The sequence below is a fragment of the Bos grunniens genome, chromosome 19, assembly GCF_055505025.1.
Source record: "Bos grunniens cultivar Pamir isolate PY7600 chromosome 19, Bosgru_T2T1.0, whole genome shotgun sequence".
In the NCBI taxonomy this organism is placed as follows: domain Eukaryota; kingdom Metazoa; phylum Chordata; class Mammalia; order Artiodactyla; family Bovidae; genus Bos; species Bos grunniens.
Window position 1 is genome coordinate 7,830,368 of NC_141183.1, and position 13,086 is coordinate 7,843,453.

General features: G+C 55.4%; 2 protein-coding genes across 2 annotated transcripts; both read left to right on the forward strand.

Annotated features, from left to right (window-relative positions):
• The first annotated feature begins 5,173 nt into the window (after nt 1–5,173).
• On the forward strand, nt 5,174–8,325 carry GALR2 (galanin receptor 2). The gene is made up of 2 exons (XM_086356243.1): nt 5,174–6,202; nt 7,515–8,325. The coding sequence occupies exons 1-2, from the start codon at nt 5,190–5,192 to the stop codon at nt 8,227–8,229; spliced, it is 1,728 nt and encodes a 575-aa protein (XP_086212369.1). The 5' UTR covers nt 5,174–5,189; the 3' UTR covers nt 8,230–8,325.
• Nucleotides 8,326–9,406: 1,081 nt separating this feature from the next.
• Nucleotides 9,407–13,071, forward strand: ZACN (zinc activated ion channel). Its single transcript, XM_086356248.1, has 9 exons — nt 9,407–9,637; nt 9,716–9,840; nt 9,979–10,023; nt 10,169–10,275; nt 10,507–10,676; nt 11,325–11,449; nt 11,563–11,770; nt 11,918–12,082; nt 12,715–13,071. Exons 1-9 carry the CDS (start codon nt 9,541–9,543, stop codon nt 12,903–12,905), a joined length of 1,233 nt encoding a protein of 410 aa, XP_086212374.1. The 5' UTR covers nt 9,407–9,540; the 3' UTR covers nt 12,906–13,071.
• Nucleotides 13,072–13,086: the final 15 nt, after the last annotated feature.

Genomic DNA, 13,086 nt, shown 5'->3' on the forward strand with positions numbered 1-13,086 from the left:
GATTAGGGCTGAGGGCCCTGGAGGCGTGAGGACGCGGTAGCTGTTAAGGTCTCCTGGAGGCAGTCTTCCTTGGATAGAGGACCCTGAGATGTTCCCCCGGCCCCCACCTCCTGCATCCCTGCGCGGGAGACCCCGTTGGATAAGACCTTTGCATCCCGGAGTGTCTTCCTCTCTGGGAACCTGGGAGATGGGATTCCCACCCTAAGGAAGTAAACACCCCGCCTGGGAGGGGACCTCCTCTGTCTGCGCCATCCTCTGGAGCCGGCCGTAATGCAGGAACTCTCAGATGCATGGGGATCTGTGCCCTTCTTTGGACTTTGGGGCGCGCTCGAGTAGTCTGAGCAGAGAGAACTGTTGAAGCATGGAAGACTGTGAACCTTTACTCTGCAATATGGCACTGCAAGCTCTAATTCTGGCTCTGTCGTTATGGCTGGGAGATAGGGGCAAATAGCTTAATCTCTCTCTAAACCTTTCTTCCCTCATCTGTGAATGTGTAAAAGTGGTGCAGTCGTGTCCGACTCTTGGCGACTGCATAGACTGTAGCCTGCCAGCCTTCTCTGTCCATGGAATTCCCCAGGCCAGAATACTGGAGTGGAGTGGGTAGCTGTTCCCTTCTCCATGGGATCTGCCTGACCCAAGGATGGAACCCAGGTCCCACATAGCGGGCAGATTCTTTACCGCCTGAGCCACCAGAGAAGCTCCAATTAGGCCTGTTGCAAAGACTAAATGAAATGGTGTATTTTTGAAGTAAGTCTGCAGTAATCATTAGAAAGGAGAGTGTTAGTCACACAGTTGTGTCTGACTCTTTGCGACCCCATGGACTGTAGCCCACCAGGTTCCTCTGCCCATGGGATTTCCCAGGCAAGAATACTGGAGTGGGTTGCCATTCCTTTCTCCAGGGGATCTTCCCAACCCAGGGATTGAACCCAGTCTCCTGCATTGAGGGGCGGATTCTTTACCATCTGAGCCTCCAGGTGGTAGGCACTAATCATTAGGGAAATGCAAATCAAAACCACCATGAGCCATCACCTTACATCCATTAGAAGGGCTGCTGCTGCTGCTGCTGCTAAGTCGCTTCCGTTGTGTCCGACTCTGTGCAACCCCATAGACGGCAGCCCATCAGGCTCCCCCGTCCCTGGGATTCTCCAGGCAAGAACACTGGAGTGGGTTGCCATTTCCTTCTCCAATGCATGGAAGTGAAAAGTGAAAGGGAAGTCGCTCAGTTGTGTCCGACTCTTCGCGACCGCATGGACTGCAGCCTACCAGGCTCCTGCAGCCTACCAGGCTCCTCCAGCCATGGGATTTTTCAGGCAAGAGTACTGTTTTTTAAATAACAGTACTAGAAAATAACATATTGGTGAGGATATGGAGAAAGTGTAACTACTGCACTTTTAGTGCAAACATAAAGTGGTACATCCACAGTGGAAGACAGTGTGGCAGCTCCTCAGAAAATTAAAAGAATTACCATATGCTCCAGCAATTCCACTTCTGGGTATATGTCCAAAAGAACTAAAGGCAGGGTCTTGAGATATTTGTACACCCACGGTTATACCAGCATTATTAACAATAGCCAACAGATGGAAGAAACTCAGTGGCCCTCAAGGAATAAGCAAAATATGGTCTAATCCCTACAATGGAATATTATTCAGCCTTAAAAAGGAAGGAAATTCTGATACTGCTACAACATGATTGAAGTTTGAAAATATTGTGCTAAGTAAGCCAGTCACCAAAAGACAGACATGGTAGGATTCCACTTATATGAGGTATGTAGCGTAGTGAAATCCATAGAAAGTAGAATGGTGGTTGCCAGGGGCTGCAGGAAAGGGAAATGGCGAGATAGTGTTTAATGTGTATAGAGTCTCAGTTTTGCAAGATCAAAAAGTTCTGGAGATTGGTTGCACACCAATGTGAATATTCTTAACACTACTGACTGCACACAAAATATTTAAGGTGGAAAACTGTGGTTTTTATATTTTACCATGACTAAAAATAATTTCTAGGGAATTCCCTAGTAGTCCAGTGGTTAGGTCTCTATACTTTCACTGCCAAGAGCATGGGTTCAATCCTTGGTTGGAGAACTAAAGATCCTACAAGCCATACAATATGGCCAAAGTTTTTTTTTTAATTAAAAAATAAATTATCAGTTCAGTTGCTCAGTCGTGTCCGACTCTACGACCCCATGGACTGAAGCACGCCAGGCTTCCCTGTCCATCACCAACTCCCAGAGCTTGCTCAAACTCATGTCCATCGAGTCAGTGATGCCATCCATCTATCTCATCCTCTGTCGTTCCCTTCTCTTTCTGCCTTCAGTCTTTCCCAGCATCACGGTCTTTTCCAGTTCTTCGCATCAGGTGGCCAAAGTATTGGAGTTTCAGCTTCAGCATCAGTCCTTCCAATGAATATTCAGGACTGATTTCCTTTAGGATGGACTGGTTGGGCCTCCTTGCAGTCCAAGGGACTCTCAAGAGTCTTCTCCAACACCACAGTTCAAAAACATCAATTCTTTGGCACTCAGCTTTCTTTATAGTCCAACTCTCACATCCATACCTGACTACTGGAAAAACCATAGCTTTGACTAGAGGGACCTTTGTCAGCAAAGTAAAAAAATAAATAATTTTTTTAAAAAGTCAGTCTGGGACTTCCCTGGCCGTCCAGTGGTTAAGACTCTGAACTTCCTGCTCTGAACCAGCAGGGGGCACTGGTTCAATCATCTCTGGTTAGGGAACTGAGATCCTACATGGCGGTGGGGGAAAAAAAGAAGGGGGAAAAAAAGTCTCCTAAATGTCTATCAACAAATGAAATGGATAAATAAAATGTAATTATTACACAATGGGACAATAGTTGCCCATAAAAAGGAATGAAGTACTGATACATTACAGATGAATCTTGAAAAATTAGGCTAAGTGAAAGAAGTTATACACAAAAGGTCACATGTTGTGTGATTTCATTCATATAATGAATGAACAGGTAAAGCTATAGATTGAAGTGGGGAAGAGGAGCCCGAGGGAAGTTCAGGGCTAGTGTAGGAGCGCTTATCAGGAAAAGAAAATGCCCTTCCAGAAACTCCAACCTGTAATTGACAGCAAGAACCTTTTAGAGCTTCCCTAAAGGCTCAAGTGGTAAACAGTCTGCCTGCAAAGCACAAGACCCAAGAGACTTGGGTTTGGTCCCTGGGTAGGGAAGAGCCCCTGGGAGAGAAAATGGCCTGGAAAATCCCATGGGTGGCTGGAAAAGAGACTGTATACACAGTGACAGAAAGAGTGGTGGGCTAGGGTTGAGGTGATTTCTTTTGGCGGGAGCAAAAATGTCCTAAGATTGTGGTGTTTGCACAACTTAGTGACTATACTAAAGAGCAAATAAACACTGTATATGAGTAAACTCCATGGTGTGTGAATTATATTTCAATAAAGCCTTTTTTTAAAAAAGTCAGATCAATGTTAGTGCTCTAGTCAAAACTGCCACGGCTTCTCTTTTTACTCAGACTAGAAGCCTTCTTCACAATGGAAAAAATCCTGCATGCTATGCCTCTCATGTTCTCTCCTACCAATCTCTTTGTTCATTCAACTGAAGCCGTACCCCCTCCTTGCTTAGGGACACAGACACACTCCTGCTTTAGGGCCTTTGCACTGGCTGTTCCATCCGGAATTCAAGTTCCTTAGATATCAGCTAGGCTAGCCCCGTCTCCTCATCCAAGTCTTTGCTTAAATGTTACCTTCTTAATGAGGTCTGCTTGACCACCCCATCTTCAATTGCACCATTACCACCACTCCAGTACTCCTAATTCCCTCACTCTATAATTTACTTTTCCTGCAAGTACTTATCAACTGAATAATAACTTGAGTTACATTTATTGTCTCTCTCCCCTGCTAGAAAAGAAGCTCACGAAGGGCCTTGGTCTTAGTAGAGCACTGGTAAATCCTGAGGACCCAGAACAGTGCCCGGAAATAAGTAGGTGCTCTACAAGTGTGTATTGAATAAATTAATGGCAAGCATCTCAGAAAAACGAACGGTTGTTATCTTCCTAATCCATGAATAAGCAGGCAGGGCAGAGGTGTAAATAAGGTTTTCTTACCGAGAGGAGCAAGCAGCTGGGCTCCTGAGGCTGAGGTTCTGGGTGAGGGGGAGTGGAAAAAGGAAGTTTTTGACTAGGACCCCAGGAACAGGACTGGAGAAGGAAATGGCAACCCACTCCAATAGTCTTGCCTGGAAAACCCAACAGACAGAGGAGCCTGGTGGGCTACAGTCTATGGGTCGCAAAAGATGAGACCCGAGTTAGTGACTAAACAGCAGGAACAGGGCAAGGAAAAGTGAAGCAGAGGTTAAGCTGCAGAAGGTGGTGATGTTCAAACCCAATTTTAAAGTTATGTAGAAACAGTCATGATTCCGGGTCACAAACTTTTGATGCTTAGTATGTCAACATCTATCTGAGGGGCTTCCCTCATAGCTCAGTTGGTAAATCATCTGCCTGAAATGCAGGAGACCTGGGTTCAATTCCCGGGTCGGGAAGGAAATGGCACCCCACTCCAGTATTCTTGCCTGGAGAATCCCATGGACAGAGGAGCCTGGCAGGCTACAGTCCATGGGGTCACAAAGGGTCAGACACGACTTAGCGACTAAACCACCACCATGTCAACATCATAAATAAATATTTAAGTGTTTTTGCAACTTAAACACCCTCCTGGCTATCTCAGAAAACGCTGCTGATGCATATCAATAACTCTGCTGTGGTTGGTTTGTTTAATTTGGCTGTGCCCCTCTTCGATGTGGCACGAGGGATCTGAGTTCCGTGACCCTGGCCGCCTGCACTGGTGTGGAGTCTTAACTACAGGACCACTGGAGAAGTCTCAGTTCTGCTGTTTTGTGTTTCCCTTTTATTTCCCCTTGTTGGATATCTGGATAGAGTAAGGAAAAAGAGAAGACTTCGATTCATTCAGATTCTACCAACTGGCCTCAGGTCTCACACACACACCTCCCATTCTCATCAGAGCCCTCTAGAAGGTGTTATTAGCCCATACTGTAATATTGAGGAAACGGAGGCAGGGCGCTGGGAACGGAGCCTGACACACAGGAGATGCTCAGTAAACTTTTACTGGACTGAACCGCAGTGGGAAACGCTCAGTGCGGGAGAGAAGGGAACGAAATCCTTCCACCTTTCCCTCGTCTCTTCCCTGGGGTTCCTGTGAGGCGCGATGCTGCTGGGAATTAAAAGCGGGAAGAGGCGTGGAGCACGCGGCAATGGCATCCCACTCGCCAGGTCGGGAAAACTGCAGCCCTCTACCCAATCCGCCCCCACTCCTCGTTACCCCCACATCCACACCTTAGGGGGCACCTGGAACTCTCTGGAGGACGCCTGCCAGCCTGCCCCGGGAGGTCCGGCGCGCCCGCCAGGCTGCAGAGAAGCACAGAGGCGCGCCCACAGGTCCCAGCGGTCGGTTCCTCCGGCATCTGCCCCGGAGGCCGGTTCGCTGCTCAGCTCGGCACAGCTTGCAGCCGGAGGCTGGAGCGCGCCGACGAAGCCGGAGGGCCAGGGAGCAGGAACGCGCTCGGCCCTCGACCCCGGGGTGGGCTGCTTGTGCCTTGGCCAGGGCGCGCCGGGGCCCCTGGGCAGCCCTTCCCCCGGCGCGGTCGGCCGCCAGCGGGATCACCCCCCCTTCGGCGGCTCGCTCCTCCCCTTGATCCCCGCGCACCCACTTCTGCCCCAGCCGCGGAGATCACTCCGCTCGCAGCTCCGCCGAGTCGCGCCGGGTGCTGCAGCGGCTGGAGCCCCCGGAGCTGCGCGCTCGCCGGGACCCAGACGGCTGCCGGAGCCCAGGCAGCCCCGGGGCGGCGGCACCATGAATGGCTCGGGTGGCCTGGACACCGAGGACACGAGCGAGGCGGGAGGCGGGAGCAGCTGGCAGCCTGAGGCGGTCATCGTGCCCACGCTCTTTGCGCTCATCTTCCTCGTGGGCACCGTAGGCAACGCACTGGTGCTGGCCGTGCTGCTTCGCGGTGGCCAGGCGGTCAGCACAACCAACCTGTTCATTCTCAATCTGGGCGTGGCCGACCTGTGTTTCATCGTGTGCTGCGTGCCCTTCCAGGCCACCATCTACACCCTGGACGACTGGGTGTTCGGATCGCTGCTTTGCAAGGCGGTGCACTTCCTCATCTTCCTCACCATGCACGCCAGCAGCTTCACGCTGGCCGCCGTCTCCCTGGACCGGTGAGCTGGCATCCCAGGGGGTCGCGCACACAGGCTAGAGCTGAGGAAGGGGGCTGAACTTGAGGGTCAAGGAGAGATGTGCAGAGAGGAGAGAGAGAAGGCTAGGAAGGAAGGGGCACCAGGAGGGAGTGAAAGACAAGCAGGTGTGTTGGAGGAAAACGAGGAGGAAGAATGGGGGACCTTGGTGTCCCTCTGTTAGGTGCCTCCTCAGGGACTCCAGGCTCCTCAGGGACTCAGGACCTCAGCTCTCCAGCCCTTCGCTGTCTGATAAAGAATGGCCTTTCCGGGTTTGAAGCGCTTTCCCATGCTGAGTTTCATTTGAGGGTCAAGGCCCCTTGGGAGGCTGGGACAGGAAGGATTGCTGTGCCCAGTTTACAGACCAAACCAGCTTTATAAGTGATTCGCTCAGAGTGGCCTATCCTGTAACCCTGTGCCTGAAGCCAGCCGTCTGTCTCCTCTCGTCAAGCTCAGGCACCTCCACCTCACTGGCCTCCAAACTACAGTTTGCTCGGCACAGTCTACTCTGGCTCCAACTGCAGAATCTGGGTCCTTTGTGAGGGCCCACGCCAAACTCCAAACAAGCCCGCCCCAAGGGCCCTAGGTTGGTCCCACCCTACCCCACCCCACCTCTGCGCCCTACCAATAGGCCTGGAGTCAAGGGCAGGAGAAGAGTGGGCCCAAGGGTCCCGCTGAATGCTGAAGCTTGGAAGGACACCGGGATGATTCCTGGGGTGGGAATCCTGGTCTGATTCTGCTACCTCCCTGGCCCCCTCCATCCTCAGGTTCCTTCCTTGGACAGGCAAAGAGGTGAAGCCACATTCCCCATGCACCAGCGCCCCGCCCCCAGTTCCACTGAGCACTAAGTATGTCAGTTCCGATAGGCTAGCGCCGGGTTCTCTAAGAAATCCCCTCTGTACCTTGCCTGAGGTGTCACCAGGCTGTATCTTAGAGCCTCAGCGCCTGGGTCCTACCTCTGAGGGCAACATCACTGGTGAGTAATCACAGCCTGCCAGAACCCCGAAGCCGGTTTAATCTTGGGGGTGTCCGCCCGGGTGGAGTCTGACAGTGGTCGTAGTCTCAGAAAGAACAAATGAGTAGCCTTTCCTGCTCCAGAGTCACGCCCCACGGGTGGGCGCGGCTGAGGGTGTCCGGGATGGGATGCTCGATGTCGCCCTCTGGGCTTGTGCGGCGTTACGCTGCGCTAGAGAACTTCCCGGACGGTGAGTGTGGGACTCGAGGTGGAGGGGTCCGGCCTGGCTCCCGCGAATCCCGCTGGCTCACCCGACGTCTCGCTTTCTGGCCTGACCCGCAGGTATCTGGCCATCCGCTATCCACTGCACTCCCGCGAGCTGCGCACGCCTCGCAACGCGATGGCGGCCATCAGTCTCGTCTGGGGGCTCTCGCTGCTCTTCTCCGCGCCGTACCTGAGTTACTATCGCCAGTCCCGGTTAGCCAACCTGACCGTGTGCCACCCGGCGTGGAGCGCGCCGCGCCGCCGCGCCATGGACCTCTGCACCTTCGTCGTCAGCTATCTGCTGCCGGTCCTGGTGCTCGGCCTGACCTACGCGCGCACCCTGCGCTACCTCTGGCGCGCCGTCGACCCGGCGACCGCCGGCTCGGGCGCCCGGCGCGCCAAGCGTAAGGTGACACGCATGATCATCATCGTGGCCGCGCTCTTCTGCCTCTGCTGGATGCCTCACCACACGCTGATCCTCTGCGTGTGGTTCGGCCGCTTCCCTCTTACGCGCGCCACTTACGCGCTGCGCATCCTCTCGCACCTGGTCTCCTATGCCAACTCCTGTGTCAACCCCATCGTCTACGCTCTCGTCTCCAAGCACTTCCGCAAGGGTTTCCGAGAGATCTGCGCGGGCCTGTTGCGCCACGCCCCGCGCAGAGCCTCGCGCCGCGTGTGCGTCGCGCCCCTGTGCCGGCGCCTCTCCGCGGCCAGTCGTCCAGCCACGTCCCCGACCTGTCCCGGAAGGACCCCAAAGGCCCCCAAAGGCATCTTGACAGTTAATTTGACCTAAGGGCACTTAGGGGGTATGCTTGGGTATTGAAAGATTGGAGTCAGAGGTTGGGGGATCGTGGAGGGAAATTCATTTGTTAATAAAACGTGCAAACCATTCCACGTGCTGTGGCGCGCTGTCTGTGCCTGTCTCAGGGGCCCCAGGCTCCATGGTGAGAAGCCTCTGGGACTTCCCAGGGGAGCTCTGGATGGATGAGTACAAGAGAGGGGCCTGCACTGAAGGCAGCAGAGTTAACATCCGCCTAGAAACCCCTAATGGATACTGGGGAGCGTGTGACGACCTAAGATGACCTAAGGCTCTTTGCACGTGGCCATCTGGACGCGCCAGGTGTATATAAATCGAGGAAACGGCAGCTGCCAGTGAGCGGCACAAAAGCAAGCTGTCAGAGCATGCTGGACAAGTCAAACGACAACAGACTTGGCGGACCTGGACACGGTGTGTGTTCCCATTAGCGTTTGTGTGCAGGCGTGTGGCGGGTCCTCGCCTGTTGCCAGCTCTCTGAGGCTCTATGGAGTCACGCCAACCAGATCAGCGCCTGACCACCTTCAGCCCTTGAGTTTCCTTCCCTCCCTGCAGCTGTCTGGGACCTGGTCTCCAAGGCGGGTTTATCCTTAGGTTAGGAAAGTCACCCCCACAGCCATCAGTCCTGCTCTAGGGTACACAGTGGTGTTTCTAAGGCACTGCTGGCCTGGGGCAGCCTGAGAATCCTACAGGGAGCAGAAATACCCCAGGGGCTTTGGTCAGAAGCGAGCCCCTAGCTGTTCCCAGGTTTGCCCCACTTCTGGAGTCCTTGAGCCAAGGCCTTTGACGTGAAATTAGTTTGAGGAGGAAATAAATTGAGGAGAGGCAGGGAAACCCTCAAGGGTGTGCCACCTTCACATGGCTGGGCACAGAGCGCTGTGGTAAGGGTTTGGGTGCTTAGCCAGGCAAGTGCCTGCTGTGGAAACCCAGGTTGCACCTGCCCAGATTGGAAGGACTTTGTCAGGGAAAGGTGTGTGTGTGTTTAAGCAGGGGTCCCATGCTTGCCTCGTCTGCTTGGTGAGTCTTGAATGTGAAAACTGGTTCCAGGTGGGGGAAATGGAGTGCAGGCCTGGAAGCCTGGGCAGATGCAAGTTGGGTGGGGCTGGGTCCTGAGCTTTGTCTTTCGGTGTTTGCGGAACCTGGGGTGCAGGTGTGCCGAGTCTAAGGCTCCAGGGTCGTTGCCCAAAACAGCTGCCTCCAACCGACTGCCCAGTCTCCCAGAGAAGTGACTGAAATAGAGGTTGTAGCCTAGGCGCTGCTGCTCCATCCAGTCCCCCCGCATAGCCTCTCATGATGGCCCTGCGGCTCCTGCTGCATCTCACCTTCCTCAGGCTCGGAACCACTCAGCCTTTGGCTCAGCAGCAGGGCTTTAGCGTGCCGGCATTCGGTAGGTAGAGACCATAAGGCCTTGAGCTTTGGGATTTGGGTCCCAAGGCACAGGGTGACCTCGACCTCCACCCTTCAGACTGGCCATCCTCCTCCAACCTCAACTCACCCCAGGAGGTTCCGGACCCCATCCAGATTCCGAACAACGGAAGCAAGCCCCTGGTGGTGGATGTGCAGGTGTTTGTGTCCAACGTATTCAGCGTGGTAAGTGTCCTGAGGACCCGGGGGGCCCCAAGAACTGAGCTGGAGATGGAACAGGGCTCAGCCTAGTGAACGCCAGGGTCTCCTGCCTTCTTGCCACAGTGCCCACCCCCGAGGTGACACGCTATTCCCCTCCCCCAGGACATCCTTCGGTACACGGTGTCCTCCACATTGCTGCTTCGGCTGGTGAGCATCCATGACGGGTGGGGGCTGAGGAAGGGAGAGACCCCTGTGAGTCCAGCACAGACGTACTGGCCTTTGTCAACCTGCTAAGCCCAGGGGCACATATACACGGACAGTGGGAGCCTTAGTAGCATCCTTGTGTCCCCAGTCCTGGCTGAACACACGCCTGGCCTTGAACTCAACTGGGCACCAGCGGAACCCAGTCATGCTGCCCTGGGATGTACTCTGGATGTCGAGACTCACTGTTCGGGAGGCGTAAGTGAGGCGGGGGTTGTTTTCCCTGGCACGGGCCAGGCGCAGCCTTGTCTATTACTCATCTGGAGCCGGGAGGTCCTTTTACTGAATATCCCCCTCCTGGTGGCCCCGCCAGACCACCGTGCACTATGGTGCCCTACCTTCCAGAACCCCAAGGGCAGTGAGCAGCAGCTGGGAACATGCTGGGGTCCCCCCACCTCCCCCTTCTGAGGGGTGTCTGTCCCTCTGCAGCCTCTGGGTGAATTGGCAGGACAAGAGCCCGCAGGCCCGCGTAGACAGGGACGGCCACATCGAGTTCGACCTAGCCCTCACCACGGAGACCAACTGCGACTTTGAGCTCTTCCACTTCCCCAGGGACCAGAGCGACTGCCACCTCACCTTCTTCGCTTTCAGCAACACTGGTGCTGTGGGGGATGAGGGGAGAGGGGAGGGGAAGCCTCTGGCCCCCAGCAAACACCTGACCTGGGGGACCAGGCCTGGGGTCACACCCGGCCACCCCCCGGCTTAGGGGAGCTGGGCACGCTTCTTTCACTCCATATGTCCCACTCAAATAGCGGTCACATCTCCTGGTCCTCCCCTGCTGTAGGCTGTGGGCCCCTCCAGTCTTCTTCCCCCACCCCCAGAGCAACAGTTCTGGGCCGACAGCCAGGGCCGAACTGCACACTTGTGTCCAGCCCAGAGGCGCAGGCTGCTGCAGCCTCACTCCTGGAAACATCCTAGTATTTCAGGTGTGAGATGATATACCGGTGAGTGAGTCTGTGACCATGTCCCCTGCCCCTCTGTGAAGTGGTGCAAAGTGCGTTTATTTTTACAATGAAAATTCACTTTATGAATCTGAGCTGGCCCTTCCTCCAAGTGGAGAAAACTTGGGGTATTGCAAAATCAGTTTGGAAAGCCCCTGGACAGACCAGCTTCCAAGTGTGCCCCCAGCAATCATCAGCGGGCTCCGCCGTCCCTGGCTCCAGTCCGTCCCTGCCCCTACTGCCAGGAAAGATGCAGGCACAGGGTCTTTCTTTCTGAGTTTACCGTTCTCACCCCTCCCCCTTCAGTGACGGAGCTGGAGTTCCAGGTCCACGCGGTGAACGAGATTGTGAGTGTCAAGAGGGAGTTCGTGGTTCAGGATCTGAAAACCCAAATCCCGCCCCAGCACCTGGTACCCTGCTTCCAGGTGACGGTGAGTTGGGAGATGGCTACCAAGGGCTGAGGGGGGTGTTGGGGATGCACAGTCAGAGGCCACGACCTCACTCTTCTATGCCCACCCCCTGGAATGCCCCGTCTTCCTTCCAGTTGAGCCTGCAGAACACAGCACTAAAGGCCATCTTAACCCTCCTGGTCCCTGGGGAGGCGCTGCTGTTGGCTGACCTTTGCGGGGGGCTGCTGCCCCTTCACACTGAGCGCATCGCCTACAAGGTGACCCTGCTTCTCAGCTACCTCGTCTTCCACTCCTCCCTGATACAGGCCCTGCCCAGCTCCTCCTCCTGCAACCCCCTGCTAGGTAAGGCCCTGCCCTTGCCGCTCTGTGCTGGGTCTGCCTCACTCTGCCCCCGCCTGCTGTCACTGGAGCTAGGGTGCCTCTGCTCAGGTCCCAGGGCCCGTGAGGCCAGGCCTGGCTCCTGACCGCTCTTCTCTGCCCCCTCTCCAGTTTACTACTTCACCGTCCTGCTGCTGCTGCTCTTTGTCAGCACCACCGAGGCTGTGCTGTTGACCGGGCTTCTGGCCCGGGGCAACCTCAGGGCAGAGGACAGCCCCAGCCCAGCGCTGAATGGGGAGCAGCACGACCGCGGGAAGCCAGGGCCTAACCCTGAAGGTGGGCAGGGGCTGGGGCCCCTTCCTGGGGGGGTGGAGGAGGAGGCCTAGGGGCAGAGCTGGCAGACTGAGGCTGCAGGTCACCGGGCTCTTTAGAGGTTCCTGCACCCTTCTCGGCCGGCTCTGCTGTCCGGACTCCACTGTGGCTGCACTCACAAGCAGTAGGTCTGGAGCAGGGAGCAGAACCAGTCGCCCTAAGCCCCAGTGACTTCAGACTCCCTGGGCTTCCCAGGTGGCACTGGGGGTATAGAGCCCACCTGCCAATGCAGGAGACATAAGAGACATGGGTTCAATCCCTGGGTCAGGAAGATCCTCTGGAGGAGAGTATGGCAACCCACTCCAGTATTCCTGCCTGGAGAATCCCATGGACAGAGGAGCCTGGAAGGCTACAGTCCACGGGGTCACAAAGAGTCAGACACGACTGAAGTGACTTAGTACAGGAAAACGCTATGCCTTGCACAGCCTCTCTCAGAGGGCATTTCTTCAACTCACGGTGATCTAGAAGGGGCCAGACCCGAATGTCCCTTAGTTGTGAATCTGATGAAGGGGGACACAGACTCGCACTCTGGGGTTCACCCTTGTGCACACGCAGAGTGTGCAGTACGTCTTCTTTTACTCTTCCTGTCCACACAGAAGCCCCTGGAGCAGGGAAGGGGTCCAGAAGGAGCTGGGCTGAGGCTGCTGACCGCATCTTCTTCCAGGTGTATGTGGTAGGGGTGGCGTGTAGCCAGTTCATCTTCATTGCACTCTGGATGTGGGCGACATGCAAGTCTGACCCAGCCCCTGGAGCGGCCTCACCCCACGGCGGGCAGCCCAGGCTGTAACAGGCAGGGCCTGGGGCTGCAGACCTGGGGGGCGAGGGCTGTGACGGGGCCTCTGGAGGGGGAGGGAGGTGGACTCTCCTCCCTCAGCCTGCAGGACCCCAGGGCACCCCGAGCTCTCCTTCCTGTGAGCACGTAAGCAAGGAGTGTGGAATAAACACATCACCCCGGGGCAAGGGCGCCT

What these genes read in the sequence shown, in the direction of transcription:
- GALR2 (XM_086356243.1), top strand. Translation starts at nt 5,190, where the DNA reads ATGCTGCTGGGAATTAAAAGCGGGAAGAGGCGTGGAGCACGCGGCAAT. An exon ending in GCCGCCGTCTCCCTGGACCG is followed by an intron (nt 6,203 to 7,514) that starts GTGAGCTGGCAT and finishes CCTGACCCGCAG; the next exon opens with GTATCTGGCCATCCGCTATC.
- ZACN (XM_086356248.1), top strand. Translation starts at nt 9,541, where the DNA reads ATGATGGCCCTGCGGCTCCTGCTGCATCTCACCTTCCTCAGGCTCGGA. An exon ending in CTTTAGCGTGCCGGCATTCG is followed by an intron (nt 9,638 to 9,715) that starts GTAGGTAGAGAC and finishes TCCACCCTTCAG; the next exon opens with ACTGGCCATCCTCCTCCAAC. An exon ending in CCACATTGCTGCTTCGGCTG is followed by an intron (nt 10,024 to 10,168) that starts GTGAGCATCCAT and finishes TTGTGTCCCCAG; the next exon opens with TCCTGGCTGAACACACGCCT.